Source organism: Choloepus didactylus, chromosome 8 (assembly GCF_015220235.1).
Source record: "Choloepus didactylus isolate mChoDid1 chromosome 8, mChoDid1.pri, whole genome shotgun sequence".
Lineage (NCBI taxonomy): Eukaryota > Metazoa > Chordata > Mammalia > Pilosa > Megalonychidae > Choloepus > Choloepus didactylus.
The window spans coordinates 107,578,913-107,595,183 of record NC_051314.1 but is presented as its reverse complement, the minus strand read 5'-3'; the positions used below and the strand labels follow the sequence as shown (position 1 = coordinate 107,595,183).

At 34.6% G+C, this 16,271-nt stretch overlaps 1 protein-coding gene across 12 annotated transcripts in view; it reads right to left on the bottom strand.

Annotated features, from left to right (window-relative positions):
* LMNTD1 (lamin tail domain containing 1) overlaps nucleotides 1–16,271 on the bottom strand; it is a 445,763-nt gene that overhangs the window by 40,510 nt on the left and 388,982 nt on the right. For 11 of the 12 annotated variants that reach the window (XM_037845309.1, XM_037845307.1, XM_037845302.1 and 8 more), the window contains 2 exons: nucleotides 7,120–7,237; nucleotides 4,752–4,987 (listed from right to left, as the gene is read on the bottom strand). In XM_037845309.1, the coding sequence (XP_037701237.1) occupies nucleotides 4,752–4,987; nucleotides 7,120–7,237 (354 nt within the window). Of the gene's footprint in view, nucleotides 1–4,751; nucleotides 4,988–7,119; nucleotides 7,238–16,271 lie in introns of those variants that run through there. The other variant, XM_037845314.1, reaches the window with a different exon arrangement.

Here is a 16,271-nt window from a genome sequence, read left to right as displayed (position 1 = left end):
GCAGAAAGCTTTTGTATTCCAAAAGGAAAGAAGATTCATTAATTTTGGCTCAAGTTGTTATTTCATCTAGAGAAACAGATGGAAATGCATCAAGTGCAGTAAGTTTCAGTGGACCCAGAAGTCTATTTGCAGAAGCAAAATCTACAGTCCCTGCAGGAGAAGACTACATCTAAACTCACTGCTCATCTTGCAAGGGGAAGGCACTATATTTTGTTGTCCTCCAATACTTGGAGCTTTCACACTTTCATCCAAATGTAGAATACATGTCATGATGATATAGTGCAAAATCATGGAAAATCTTCCTCCCTACATCTAAAATTTTTATTTGTATTTTTAAGCACATGAGTTTTGGTCACTTCATAGAAACTTACGAGGTTTTTTTTGAAAAAATTTTCCTAAGCATACAGATAATGAAGCATAGGGAAAATGACTACAATAGCAGGACAAAACCCTATATAATCCTGTGTCAAGTACCAGAAGCAAAATAAAATATAGACAGAAGCAACCAGCTTGTAAATGTCCACAGATGGTAGAGGAAAATGGAGACACAAGACAGTCTTGGGAGTGTTTTTTCTACCATTTAAAAGAAAAAAAAAAAGTTTCTGTACTTTTTTTCTTAAAAAATTTTTTGGCAATTTTAACCATTTCTCATTATGCAATTCAGTGACATTAATGATATTCGCAACATGGTGCAACCATCGCCACTATTTCCAACATTTTCCATTACCTCAAATAAACTCTGAACCCATGAAGCAATAAATCATCATTGCTCCCCACCCCTAACCTGGTAATTTATAATCTTTTTGTCTCTATGAATTTGCTAATATAAATGGAATGCAATATATGTCCTTTCTGTTTCTGGCTTCACTTACAATAATGTTTTAAAGGTTCATCCATGTTGTAGCTGTATCAGAACTTTTTCCTTTTTATGGTTGAATAATATTCCATTGTGTGGATATATCACATTTTGTGTATCCGTTCATCTGCTGAAACACTTGGGTTGTTTCTACCTTTTGGCTATTGTAAATAATGCTGCTATGAACACTGGGTGTACAACCATCTACTTGAATCCCTGTTTTAAATTCTTTTGTGTATATACCTGCAAGAGGGTTTCTTGAGTCATTTGGTAATTTTATCTTTAACTTCCTGAGGAATCAGCAAACTGTTTTCCACATCAGCTGTAATCTTTTAAAGTCCCAACAAAAAATGAACAAGTGTTTGTATTTCTCCACACCATCTCTAACACTTATTATTTTCTGTTTTGTTTTTGTTTTTTAATAACAGCCACTCTACTGGGTGTGAGAAGGTATCTCACGGTGGTCTGGATTTGCATTTCCCTTAAGGCTAATGATGTTAAACATCTTTTCATGTGATTTTTTTTTTTTAGATATTTATGTATCTTCTTTAAAGAATATTCAAGCCTTTTGGCCTTTTTTGATTTGGGTTGTCATCTTGTTGTTGAGCAGTAGGATTTTTTATTTATTCTAGATATTAAGCCCTTATTGGAAATGTGATTTCCAAATATTTTCTCCCATTCTATAAATTGTCTTTTACTTTCATGATGAAGTCCTTTGATGCACAAAAATTTTCAGTTTTGATGATCTACTTTTTCTTTTGTTGCTCATGATTTTGGTATAAAGTATAAGAAACCTTTGTTTAATATAAGGTTCTGAAGATGCCTATAGTTTCTTCAAGCTTTGGTTCTTATATTTAGGTCTTTGATATATTTTGAATTAATTTTTGTATATGGTATGAGGTAGGGGTCCACCTTCATTCTTTAGCATATGGATATCCAGTTTTCCCAGCACCATTTGTTGAAGAGACTATTCTTTTCTAATTGAATGGACTTGGCATTCTTGTTAAAAATCAATTGGCCATAGATATGAGGTTAAGGTTTCAGATATTTTCTTTGTGGCTACCATGGTCCTTAAATGCATATCCTAAATCTATACCAATTTAACTTTAGTAGCATATAGAAATGCTGTTCCTGTACCCACCTCCACTCACATTTTTGTTGTACTTGTTAGCAATTAAATATTTATGTGTTGTTTGTTTAAATCCATTTTATCTTTACTTTTTATGCATTTGCATTTCAGATCCTGTAAGAAGTAAAGTGGTGTTAAATACCCAAAAAAATACAATACAATTATATTGGCATTTATAATTACTCACATGGTTACCTTTACTGGGGTTCTTTATTTTATTATGCTGCTTCAATCTACTGTCCAGTGTCCATTCCTTTCAGTTGGAAAATTTTCCTTTAGTACTGCTTGTAGGGCAGTCTATTGGAAGGTTTTAGTCTCTCCCTCATTTGTTGAAAGACAGTCTCAATGAATATAAAATTCTTGGTTGGCAATTGTTTACTTTCAGCACTTAAATTTTTCATCGGACTGTCTTCTTGCCTCCATGATTTCTGATGAGAAATCAGCAGTTAATCTTATTGGGGCTCCCTTGTATGAAACACATTTCTTTTCTCTTGCATCTTTCAGAACTCTCCTTGTCCTTGTCATCTGACTGTTTTTTTCAAAAGGAAAAAAAATCTTAAATCTTAAATGTTTGTGCACCTAATTACAGAGCTTCAAAATAAATGAAGAGATTACTACAGTTATGTTAAACTATCAGCTATATCATCAGCATAGTGGCTACTAAACTGATTATTTAGTTGTACTAGTAGAAGCATCAGATAAGTTTTTGAGTAGGTAAAACATTTGAGTCTCTCAAATTTGAGTATGTTATATATACATATAGCTTTATCCTATTTCATACTAGCTATTCTCCCCAAATTGCTACCCATAAATTAAAGCCTCAAATGAGTACTTTCCTACCAACAGTTAGTGATTTTGCCAGGAAAAGACCTAAACTTCCTCTAGTAGAAGTCAAGTGGTGTTAAATACCCAAAAAATACAATACAATTGTATTGGCAATTATAATGTATTTTAAATATTACTCCTGCCCCCTTTTTTTCTGTCTTATCTTTCTGGGATCCCCATAATGAATTTAATCAAGTGCTTGATGCTGTCCCACACATATCTTAGGCTTTGTTCACTTTTTTTCATTGTACTTTCTTTCTGCTCTTCAGCCTGAACCCTTTCAATGGTCTTGTGTCGAGTTCACTGATGCTTTCTTTTGCCAGCTCTAATCTGCTGTTGAAACCCTCTAGGGTTTTTTGCGGTTTTTTTTATTTTCAGTTCTTGTGTTCTTCAACTCCAGTATTTGTTTCTTTTCTATTTCTTTCTTTCTTTTTTTTTTTCTTTACAAATTTCTATCACTTTATTGAGATACTTATGTTGTTTATACATCATTTTCCTGATATTCTTTAGTTCTTTCTGTTTCCTTTATCTCTTTGAGACTACTGAAGATTATTTTTATAGTTTTTGTCCAGAATTCCAAAGTCTGTTTTTCTTTGTTGATAGTTTCTGAATTTTTATCTTATTCCTTTGGATGGGCCACAATTTCCTGTTTCTTTGTTTGTCTTATAATCTTTTGTTGCCCACTGTATATTTTAATAAATTAAAGTGCTAATTCTAGGATTTAGTCCTGGAGCTGTCTGTTCTATTTTTAATTTTTTAACTTTATTTACTGAAAAATTAAAAAAAAAAAAAATCCCACAACATTTCAACAAAACAAAGCAAAGGATTAAGAAAAACAAATAACCTAAAAAAACTGCTTTGCTTCCAACATGTTCCTACCTTACCCCAAGAAAATTAATAAGCCATATCCAAACTGTCTGTTTTTTAAGTTTGTATCCAGCTAGTGATATGACAGAGATTTCATTGAGTACCAGGAGCTAACAAAACAAGCCAATGCAAAAAAACACCTTTCATAGTCCCTGCCAATTGGTTCTGCATTGGCTGGTTTTCTCCTTCAGATTTTAGGCCTTGTCTCAAGAAGATCAGCTCAAGATAAAAGGGCAGGGTCCTCTCCACCTGTTCTGAGCCTGTGTTTTGTCTGTGCTCGTACTTGTTCATGGCCTGAGGAATTCCCCTATTTACAGTAATCTTAATGTTACCTCTACTCCCTATGAAATAGACTTTCTCCCCCTCCCAGATTCTCTTTGCCCTAGGTGCCTTTGATTTCATCGTTTCTTACAGTGCTTTTGTTTTTGCAAGCTGCTTCTGCCTGCAGGGCAAGTTTGGGAAGAAAGCCAGAGAGAAGCATCCTAGTTCAGTCTTTCAGGCTGCCACCCAGTAGACTGGCACCAACATAAGGCACCCGAGTATGCACACTGGAGTTATTCTGCTACCTCTGGTATAGTGCCAGGGACCCACAATGGGAACACAGGTCAGCTCCACACAATACCAGGAGGGTGGAAGAGGAGCTAGCAAGGTTCTCATGACTTTTGCTTGCCTTTTTAAAATTGCATTTTTCTTGGTTTGGCTCTTGCCCAATTACTTGCAACTGTTTAACATTTTCCAGAGTTTTGAGGAAGATGGCTTTTCCAGTGTTTGCTGGTTGTTCAAAGATTCTGTGCAGGAACAGAACCCTGGAGCATTTTACTCTGCCGTCTCGGTCAAGAAGTCAAGATAGCTTAATTATGGGAATGATATATTTGGGCACATGTGGCCAAACTTATGTGGCCCGAATATAAGACTGTAGTGGTAAGACCGGTGGTGCTGCATATAATATTAAGAAATTAGCATTATTGGGGACAAACAAGCAAACATCATGCTGGCTTTTAGGCACATAAAGAATCTACTGAAAAGTATGCTTTAAGAATAGTTTAAAAAGTATTTGGTAGACATTTTGCTTACCAAAGCTGTTTTCTGTTCTGGAATGGTTCATTAGACTAGATTTAGAAGGCTTTTGTCCAGTTGTTGATACAGGTATTCCACTCATCTTAGGACTGGACATGTAGAAACTGGGAGGCATTTCATAGGATAATGACTGTGATAGTGGCAGTGTTGTGGCATCTGAAGATGTCTTCATTGGAAAAAAATGGACTAAAGATTGCTGTGTCATATCTGTGGAAATTCCATATTTTTCTCTTCTATGTAAAACAATTATTATAAAAAGCAAAGAAAGTCAAACTGAATAAACTATGAACACAAGAAAGGGTTCTGCTTTTTAAGAGTATTATACATCTAACACAATCATAATTAACATTGCATATTCCTTATTTTAACTATATAAATAAAACACTTTAGTGTCAATTTGTTATGTGCTTTTCTTTTCTTTTTTCTATTTAAAAAGCAATACATTCCTGTTGTAGATATTTTTGAAAATACGTAAAAAAAGAAGAAAATAAAAATTACCATAATGCCACCAAACAGATTTCCACCATTTTACTTCCAGGACTTTATTGCTGTTCGTACTCAAAATTGAGACATTATAAACATTTATATCTCACACTCATCACTTATATCATATTTCCTCTTTTTATGAATATATGACTATAATTCCTTTTTAATATATCATTATTATACTCTTTTTCTTCAATTTCTGCTGCTTAACTAATGTTCCTATATTAATAAAGATTCTATAGTTCTGTAGTTCTAAGTCTGCTTATATGGTTAATGTCTGCTTTCAAATGGCTTCTGCAAATTAGCATCTAAAATATAGCACACATGTGTACCTGTATTTGTATGTGTTTAGTGTCTAAACAAAGCCCTGGGGTCCAAAACCTATTAGTTCTGTGAAACACTGGACAAATAGCCAGTTCAACCAACCCCTTTCAGGAGTGAAGCATTATGCTTTCATGGATTGTCTCTGTGTTTTATGTCTTTGCTTAACAAGAAGTATTCACAATCATTCTGTTCTACAATTTGGAAGTTCCTTTACCAGAAATCTTTTATCTGTAAAGCTCTATACTCAAAACCAGGCTGCTTTAAATAAACATGCCTCTCAGAAGGCACAGACATCTCAGGCAAATTTTCATTCAATCAAATGGCATTGGCTTGAAAGTTATATTATTACTAGCCCAGTGCTTATTAAGCTGGCTTACTTAAGCCCTGTGCTAAAGCATTTGCCTGAAACACACAAATCATTCGTTGATAACCGAAGCACTCAATATCTATCAGAAAAGCCCTAACTCATGAAGATACACTCGGGTAAGACGGCGGTGGTAGAGGGAAGGAGACTAGCAATGTGGGAGATGCAGACTGTTAAATTACAAGTTCAGCTCTGTCCAACTTGCAACAAGATCGTATGATACGCCTGCTTCCTGACATTGGCTAGAGTAACCAGGAAAAGGGATTTTCTCTTTCAAAGTTCCTCACATCTGGGGTTCATTGCAGACAAATTCATGACATTGTTTCAGCACATTTATTTTATTAGCCCCCATTTTTTTCTCCCTCCTGTAAAATAATAGCATTTCCAAATAAATTTATTTCCACAAAAGATTCCCAAAACAAGCCTTTGCTAATGTTTGCGATCAGAGAAATCTGACCCAGGGCTACATAGTGTTCTTATTTTTGTAGTTTAATAAAATAAGTAATCTGTTAATTTAATATATGAATTTCTGATGTCAACACAATGCCTTTGGATGAGCTGAAACATTTCAGGAATAGTCTGTCTCATACCCCATCATCTGAACTTTGAACTGATCTAACAGATTCCTTTGGGGAGATGAGAGATTTTTCCCAGTGCTTAGTTAGCAAGGTAGCATTTCCATTAGCATATGGAATTTTCCAAACTCCCTGTTGGTGTTTTGCTCCCTATGTAATTGATTAGCACTAAACCAGGGGGACCCTATAAAAGCTCAATTCTAGAGTTCCGATGTCATTTGAGTAGCTGCTGCATTGGGAATACTGACAATCATTTCTCAGATGATCTTTAAGAACAAATATTAAAAGGATAGACTTGGACTCACAGTAACCATAGGACATTTAGGTACAAAAGTAACAATAGCTTTAAAATTACATAGACTTAATACTAAAAGCCATGTTTTAGAAAATATTGGAAAATTAATGCTAGTGATTTAGTTGATAGAATGATTTACATCAGTAATAAAACCAGTGACTTGCAGTTTGCATTTAACATACAGCCATTTCCAAAACCAAGATTCTCTAGTAATTCTAGTTTTAACTACTCTATAAGGCATTTTAAAACAAAACAGGTCAATTTCTCCATCTTTATCCCTCTAAAGCTCAGACTCTGCTCTCCTCATTTGTGCCATCTTACTGAGACTGTTTCTCCATGTCATCTTCCTGCTTGTATTCTTCATTCTGTTTGGCTGTCAGAGGTTCTTGAATGGCTTGGTCCTTTTTCATCTTGGCTAGGAGAGAATTCTTTTTTCCCCCTAGGAAAGCAAATCATGACATTAGGAAATGAATAGAGTTGAGGTTCAAGGCAGATTTTCTTTTTAAAGTGAACTTACCTGTTAACCCCAACAACCTCCAGGCAACTGCCAGATTTTTAATTTCTTTACTGAGCTGGTCCCAGAACCAGGACCTTAATGTGAATATGTAAACATTAACATACCTCTTGATATTGGCTAAGGATATTAGACAGGTTAAGGTGAAGGTGTGTGGCTGTCACCAGAGGTAGCTCAAGAGGCAGGGTGGTCACCCAGCGAAGCTACCTTTATGACTACAGCTTTCCCATCTGGACCACACTGCCTCTTAGAATACTATGAGGTCATGTCTCCATAGTTACAAAGTTCCAGTCTCTGAGCAATTACTGTGTTGATTTAGAGACTGCTTTGCGGTTTGCAGAAAGTAAATAATGTGACTTGCTTTTAGGAGATTCATGTCTCCCACCAGACAGACTTTGCCATCAAAATGTTTGATACCCTATTTTGGATTTCTGAGGGCCCAGAACAGTATATCAATATTGGGGGAATTAATCACTACTGTCCCTTTCTTCCCTCCCCGCCCCTCCCCTTCCCTTTCCTTAATGCTCTGTGAACACATGGAAACAACTGACAGCAGGAACAGAAAACTGGTATACTTTTAAGACAAAAGAAATCTAATGGTGGAAATGGTGAAATCAAAGCTAGAAGACCTAAGTTTTTCTCCTAGTTCTGTATATTTAATGATATTAAGGAAGAATTATCAAATATTTCTGATATGATAATGGTATTATGATTATGTCTTTTAAAAGACAGTCCTTATGTTTTAGAAGTACATACTGAAATATTTATAGACAAAATCAAATAATGTCTGGATTTGCTTCAAAATAATACAGAGGGTGGGAAGTGGATGGGGATGTGATGAAAAAGACGGGCCATGACGTGATGGGTATGTGGGTGATGGGCACATGGGGTTTCACTATATATTATGTCTATGTTTTTGGTGAAAAATTCTCCACAGTAAAAAGGCTAAAAATGGGGAAGAGTCATTTGGGGAAGCATAAGGGCCACACATTTATAGCATCATCACGGTAGCCATCTCACTGCTTGTGAACGATAGCATCAAACAAGAGTTGAAAGGGAAAAGCGGTACCACTTATGGCTTATGAGGTGCAATAGTCTGTACACAGGTTCTTTCACGCAGCTCTAGAAGATGGAAACTTTCCCATTTTCCAATAGAGGAAAAAGTTCAGAGATGAAAAATACCTACTCCTAAGGTTCTATGGCCAGTAAAAAGCAGAGCTGGGATTTAGTCTCACGTTCAGTTGGTTTTGTTTTTGTTTTTGTTTTTGTTGTTGTTTGTTTGTTTGTTACAAAGAAACTTTCTCTACATTCTTTTGTTTCCCTGTTTTAATTCCAGTCCAATATCTTCCTAAGTCCTTCCATGGTAATTGTCTAAATGCTCACCCCCTCTTACACCAGCTTTGTCCTGACCTTTCTCTCTGTTCTGGTCTCAAATCACACTCTCCTCCCACTTCCTGTGTCAATGCTCTCTTTTGTCTTACCCCAGGTTGGGAAGAATACAGGATTTTATATGAGAAATTGAAGCCCCCAAAGAGTAGAGATAGGTTAAAATGGAATGATGGAAACTCAGTTTCATATCGTGAACTTTTTACCTTAAGAAAAATTAAAAGTGGCAAAACACCGTATCCTGCAATTTTAAAAACAAGCAAAATATTGCATGTACACAATTTACAAAGAGCTGAAAACCACAAAGAACTGGCTTTGGGCATTTTGTGCCTCTGGCTCCACATATGGAGAACATTTGCATGGCAGGGGATTTTATTAAATCAGTAATATAAATAAATGTCTTGAGTGAGTGAAGCCTGTATATATGAAGAGAGTTTTCTTCCCCTCTCAGGCCATGGGAATTTCCGAATTGAGTAATATCCAGTCAAGGATTACAATTTAAAACATTATGACATAGTCCATTTTCTAAGACTCAAAGAGTTTGTGTATATAAGGATACAGTTTCATATTTTTGCCCCTGTGAATATAGAATGAATTCCTATTGTAAAGCATTATGCTAAACCAAAAACACACTGGGTCAATGTGTTTCCTTCACATAGATCCACAAATGATCAACAGCCCCAAACAGACGCTACAATTTTTCAGTGAAGTCAGGGTCACATTGAGGTCCTGCTAAGATGTTCACAGAGAGGCTGAAGGATCACTTGCTGGGGATGTATGTTTCATATAATTTGTTCAAATAACATTCAAGGGCCATCTCGATCATGAAATTCTATTACTAAACAACATTAAGGTCACAGATCTGCATTTGTTATATTAAGTGTCAAACATTGGTTTGAATTCTCAGACAAACATATCAATTTGCAACAGTTTATAAATAGCTGCCTAATCATTTGATACCTAGGTTTGAATTTATTTTATGCTTAGTCTTTATCCATGAATCTTTTCTATTTATGCCCTTGTGAGAAGTATAATACTTATTCTAAGACAAGTCATCTCATGCCTGTTCAAGAGGCAGAGATTCAGAACCTATGATCTTATTTGCAAAATATATTCTTTGTAGAACACAATAAATTACAAATCAATATTTTTATTTCACCAATACACAATTTTAAATATTGCATATTACTACCAGTTAAAAGAAATCCACCCTGTATTATCTGTATGTCATAAATTCACAACCACCAGCCCACACTTCTTAAACAAAATAAAACAAATAAAACACCCAACAAACTGTTAAATCAAGAACAAATGATTGGTTTTGAGTTCTCTTATTAAAATGAATTTGTAATTTCATTTTCTTCTATCACTTGTTGGAAACTAGTAGCAGAAAAATTAAGTCTGGAGCCAAAGACTTATAAAAAATTATTAGAGAACTACTTAAATTTAGAAAATGCCATGCAATAACTTTTTTTCACTCTGCAAATAGGGTAAAGTTGCAGCTTTGTCCCATTTCCAAATAAGAGAACAGAAGAAGTTGGGAGAATTCTAGGGATCCTGAGGATGCTGAGGTGTTAGTTAAGCATGTCTTACAAGAGAAAGACACCTCTAACCTTCAATATGAACAGAAAAGAGACCACTGAGGTGGATAATATTGTGTCTGAGATTACACTGTGTTGTTTGTTTGAGACCATGTGTATTAGAGGGAGGTGAGAAACCAGATATCTGAGATGGGATAAGAAAACTCTTGCAGTGTCAGGAAACTTTGGCCAGATTTAGGTTAGTGTGCTGTAGATGAAAGGCAAGCTAGATATTTGCATTTGCTAGAAATTTTCTTTAGCTGTTCTGCTATTCTTGGTTTTGTTGTTTCTCTGTATTGGCATTCATTTCTTCCTTAGTTTTCTGAATAAAGGTGTTTTACAATTCAAAGTCGGCCATAATCAATAGTGATGACAATGACAGCTACTGCTAGCCATCATTTATCAAATATTTACTATTCGTGAGGATGACACTAAGGGCTCATTGTATAGTATCTCATTTTGTACTGAGAATGTATTATCATCTGCCTTTGACAAATGAGGAAATTGGTGCCAAGAGAAGCCAGGCAATAGCCCAGAGTCACACAGCTATGAAGTGGCACAACCAGGATGCGAGCTCAGTTCAGAAGCTGCATGTTTAACCATCACGTTACCCCATTCCCTGAAAACTACTGAGCGCCACTGTTTACAGGGCAATTGGACAGATCTCTATAATCTATAAATACATGTCAGATCTGTTCCTTGACCTTTTGGAATTTATTCTTTTGATAGGACAGTAACAACTGTGAATATGAAAAAAGTAACTATTATGCACAGCAGAATGTGATAATGTGATAAGAATCAAAGGAGTCATTCTGTCAAGAACTGGAAGAATTCAGAGAAGCAATCACTTCGGCTGTTGTGGTTAGGAAATACTTCACAAAAGAGGTGAGATGTGGCTGGACTTTGAAGGATAGATGGGATTTCAAAAGGCATGAAACAGGCAGGAGGACATTCATTTACTTACTCCTTCATGCATACATTCACTCAACAAATACATATGAAATGTCTTCTCTGACCAGATGGTGTCATATGTACTTTTCTAGCCTTCATCAAAATGCAGGCGCAGAAAGCACTAGGAGACGTGACTTAAACATACTAGTTGGTGGGGCAAAGGAATTGTGGGTGGAGCCAGAAAGACAGTGAGATTAGACAGTGGAGGGTCTTGAAATCAGGGCAAGGAATTGAATACAATCCCAGTCTGTACTATGCAACAATTAATTTGTTCCTAATGCATCAAAAATTAGATTGATTATAAGCCACTTTGGGGATTATTTCTGTCTATTTTCTTTACACCATGTGTTCCACTTTGCTAATGCTTCTGTTATGCAAAGTACCAGAAATGGATTGGCTTTTATAAAGGGGATTTATTAGGCTACAAATTTACACTTCTAAAAGTGTTCATAAAAGTTTCCAAACTGAGGAGGATATTTTTACTGAAGAAAGGCTGACAGCATCCGGAACACCTCTGTCAGCTGGAAAGGCACGAGGCTGGCATCTGCTGGTCCTTTGCTCCCAGGTTCTGGTTTCCAAATGGCTTTCTCCAAAATATCTCTGGGCTTCTGTTTCTCTTAGCTTCTCTCTCTCAGCTTCTATGGATCCTTGCTTGTTCTCCCAGAGCGTTTCTCTGTAAGCATCTGGGTTTCTTCTCTTAGCTTCTCTGGGGCAAACTTGGGCTTCATCTCTTAGCTTAGCTTTTCTGTCTGCATCTCCAAGTGTCTGGGTCTGTGTTGGCTCTTAGCTTCTCCTGGGGGCAAACTCTTGATTACATATCTTAGCTTGTCTCTAAAATGTCTCTCTCAGCTTCTCTGATCTCCTTCTGTCCGTGAGCTCTCTTAAAAGACTTCAGTGAACTAATTAAGACCCACCTGGAATGGGCAGGGTCACACTTCCATGAAAATGATCTAATCAATGGTCTCACCTACAGTTGGTGGGTCACATCTCCATGGAAACAACCTAATCAAAAGGTCCCACCCTCATCAAAAGACTAATAAGCCTGCCCCCACAAGATTGCATTACAGAACATGGTTTTTGTGGTGGACATAAAAGATTCATACCAGCCCACCATGTAAATGTGTTTGTGCATGTGTGTGATTTGCATTTCCTTTACTCTGAAAGAATTATAGAAGTCAGTAAAGCAATTTAGAAAATTAAAAAGAAAGGAGAAAAAATACCAAGCCATATTTGTCACTGTAAATATTATTTTGATTATTTTTCTAAATATTTAAAAAGTTTATTCCTCCTAGTTCTAAATTCTTATGACCTGATTTTTAAAACATTGTAAAATATTTTCCATATTATTACAGTTTTCATAAATTTAATAGCTGTATAATATTCTGAATGTATGTATTATGTTTTAATTAATCAATCCCCAGTTGTTAAATACTTTGTCTATTATTAACATTTCACTCAAATAAGGTGCCATGGAATGAATATTTGAACAATGTAATGGTTAAGCTCATATGTCAACGCAGCCAGGTTTTGATGCCCAATTGCTTGGTCAAGCAAGCACTGGCCTGATTGTTACTGTGAGGACATTTCATGGACTTAAGTCATCCTTAAGTTGATTGCATCAGTGGCTGATTACATCTACAATCAACTGAGGAGACTGCCTTCAACAATGAGAGATGTTTCATCCAATCAGTTGAAGACTTCAAAACCTTCATGAGAGTTCCCAGCTTGCAGCCTGCCCTATGGAATTTGGTCTTGCTCATCCCCACAAGCACATGAGACAATTCTTAGAAAACAATATTTTATAATTTATATTATAAATATAATATTTAAGGATATCTCCTGTTGGTTCTGTTTCTCTAGAGACCCCTGACTGACACAAACATAATACTTTTTACATATTCATGATTTTTAATATACACTTCTAGAAATAAAATTACAAGGCATGCAAAAGATTCTGACATTTTTAAGGTTCTTCATGAATAGTTTAAATTGTCTTACAAAAGGACTGTAACATTTTACATTCCTACCGTCAATTTATGAGAACACCTAATTTTGATACACTCCTGACAACAAGAAGTTATTATCATTGAAAATACACTTTTTGCTCTTTTGATAAATACAAAAAATAAAAGATTTTTAAAAATTTCATTTCTAGTGAGGCTGAATATTTTCTTTATTTCCTCCACTGTAAATTCTCTAGTCATGTGTTTGACCTATTTATCTATTAAGGGTTTGATATGTTTCCTATTTATTTAAAATAGGATATTAAATAATATATGATAAAGCTATATTCTATCTATCTATCTATCTATCTATCTATCTATCTATCTATCTATCTGTCTATCTATCTATCGCATCCTACACTGTTAATTCACTCTTCATTTTGGATTATTTTTAAAGTTGATATGTAATGAAATCTGTCCATATATTCCTTTGGGATTACTTCAGGTTAGAAAATTCTCTCCAGAGACTAATATTGAAATCTATTTTCTTTTGTTATTTTAATTGCTTCTTTCCCCCTTTTCATTTTACTGTATTATTGAAGAAATATACAGATGGAGAAGTGCAGAAACAGTAAAGTATACTATTCAATGAATGATCACAAAGTGAGCACACCTATGAAACAACTGTCAGATCAAAAATCAGATCATTGCCACTACCAGGGAAATCCTCTCAGGGTCCCTCCAAAGCACTGCTCCCTCCAGCCCTGCCAAAATTGACTTTTAACACAACAGGTTAGCTTTTTCTAAGTAAATGAAATCATACAATAATTTTGTTGAGCCTGGCTCAACATTATGTTGTGAGATTTATCCAAGTTATTGCATGCAGAAGAAGAAACAAGTTCATTCTCATTGCTGTATAGTTAGTTCCATTGGGTGAAAATAATACAGTGTATTTGTGCACAATGCATTTACCATTCTCCTATTGATAGACATTTGGATTCTTTCCTATTTTTGACCATTAAGGATAATACTGCTATGAACATTGCTGAACATGTCTTTTGGTGCACATGTGCACTTATTTCTGTTGGATATAAACCTAGGACAAGAATTATGGGGTCATGGAATATGCATATCTTAAACTATAGTAGATTAAAAAATGCCAATTTTTCCAAAGTGGTTATACCAATTTAAATTCCCACCATTAAGGTATGAGAATTCTTGTTGTTATCAACTTTTTAACTTTTAGCCATGGGTAGTGGATGTGTGATGTTATTTCATGGTGATGTTAATTTGCATTTCTCTGATTTTTAGCAAAATTAAACACTTTTTGATAAGTTTGTAAGCCATTTGGACATCCTCTTTTGTGATATTACTGCTCAAAGCTCTTGCCTGTTTTACTATTGGGTTGTTTGTCATTTTCTTAGTGTTAAGTAGGAGTTTTCTTATATTCTGGAATATAATTGTTACAAATTTCTTCTCCCAATCTATGGCTTGTTTTTTCTTAATTCAATCCCTCAATGTTATATTTTGATTAACATAAGTTCTTATTCTATTCTTCTTCATTTTTCCTTTTTCTTCTAAATTGTAGAATAATGTACACATAGTAATTTGCACACATTTTAAGAGTACACCGTAATCAACATTTACATATGTATACACCCATGTCATCATATCAAGATTATCAATATATTTTAATGTATATAGATATTAATATTATATACATATATATTTAATATATTAATATATTTAATTATATACATGTGTTATCACCACAGAGGAAAAAATAGGTTTCTAGCCTCTCCCCAGTCAATACCTTACTATAGGAATTGACAATACCGAGGTAACCAATATATTATCAGTTTTATTTCATCCTTGAACTATATATAAATGAAATCATGTACTTTTGTTCATCTGGATTCTTCTACACCATATTATGAGACACATCCAGGTTGACACATATATAAATATTTTATCCATTTTAATTGCATATAGTATTCCATTGCTTGAATATACTACAGTATTTGCAGTATTTGTTTATTTTGCTGTTGATGGATATTTGTTGTTGTTTTTTTGAAGTTTGGCGCTGTTATGAATAAAGTTGCTAAGAACATTCTTTAATATATATTTTGGTGGATGTGTGCACTCACTGATCTTGGGTATGACATTTTATACACTCTAGCCAACATTTCGTATTCTCAATCTTGTTTAATGTTTAGCCATTCTGGTGGATGGATAAATCATGGTTTTATTTTGCAGTTACCCTGAAGAACAGATGTTGAACAGCTTATCAGCTGGATATTCTTTTCTGTGAAGTGCCTGTCTAAACCTATTGCCCATTAAAAAAAAATGTGGATTATCTATCTTTTAGTTGATAGATTTATAGTCATTCTTTATAAATCCCACATAAAAAGTTCTTTGCTTGATTGCAAATGTTTTTTCCCACACTATGATTTGTCTTTTTACTCCCTGGAGTGGTACCTTTTATGACTAGTGGTTCTTAATTTTAATGAAGCCAAATTTATCAATCTTTTTGGTTAATGATTTTGAGTTCTGTATAGGAAATATATTTGTATCAGAAAGTCATGAAAATATTAACTCTTCTTCTAAAAATCATTTTGATTGTAGACTTTGCCTATATTTCTTTTTGATCGGAAAAATTTTGCTTTATGTATTTTGAGACTAATTTATTAAGTTCACACAAATACACAGTTATTACATCTTCTCAATGACTTGAACATTATAAAATGCTCCTCTTTATTTCTGGTAATGTTTTTTGCCCTAAAGGCTACTTTTATGATATTAACTTAGCTACACTAGCTTTCTTCAGGCTAGTATTTGTATATCACACTTCCATTCTTTTTTAACATTTTTTGTATCCTTATATTTAGGATATTTCTCTTTAATACATAGTTTTAAAAAACCAGTCCAGTGCTGTCTTTCAATTGGAATACTTAGTATCTTTAAATTTAATGAAATTAATGATTTCTTTAGGTTTAAGTTTATCATCTCATTATTTGTTTTTCATTTGTCCTATCATTGGAGTAAATCCAGCTGATTGAATTCTCTTCATTGTGGAAGACACACTCTTTGTTGATGTAA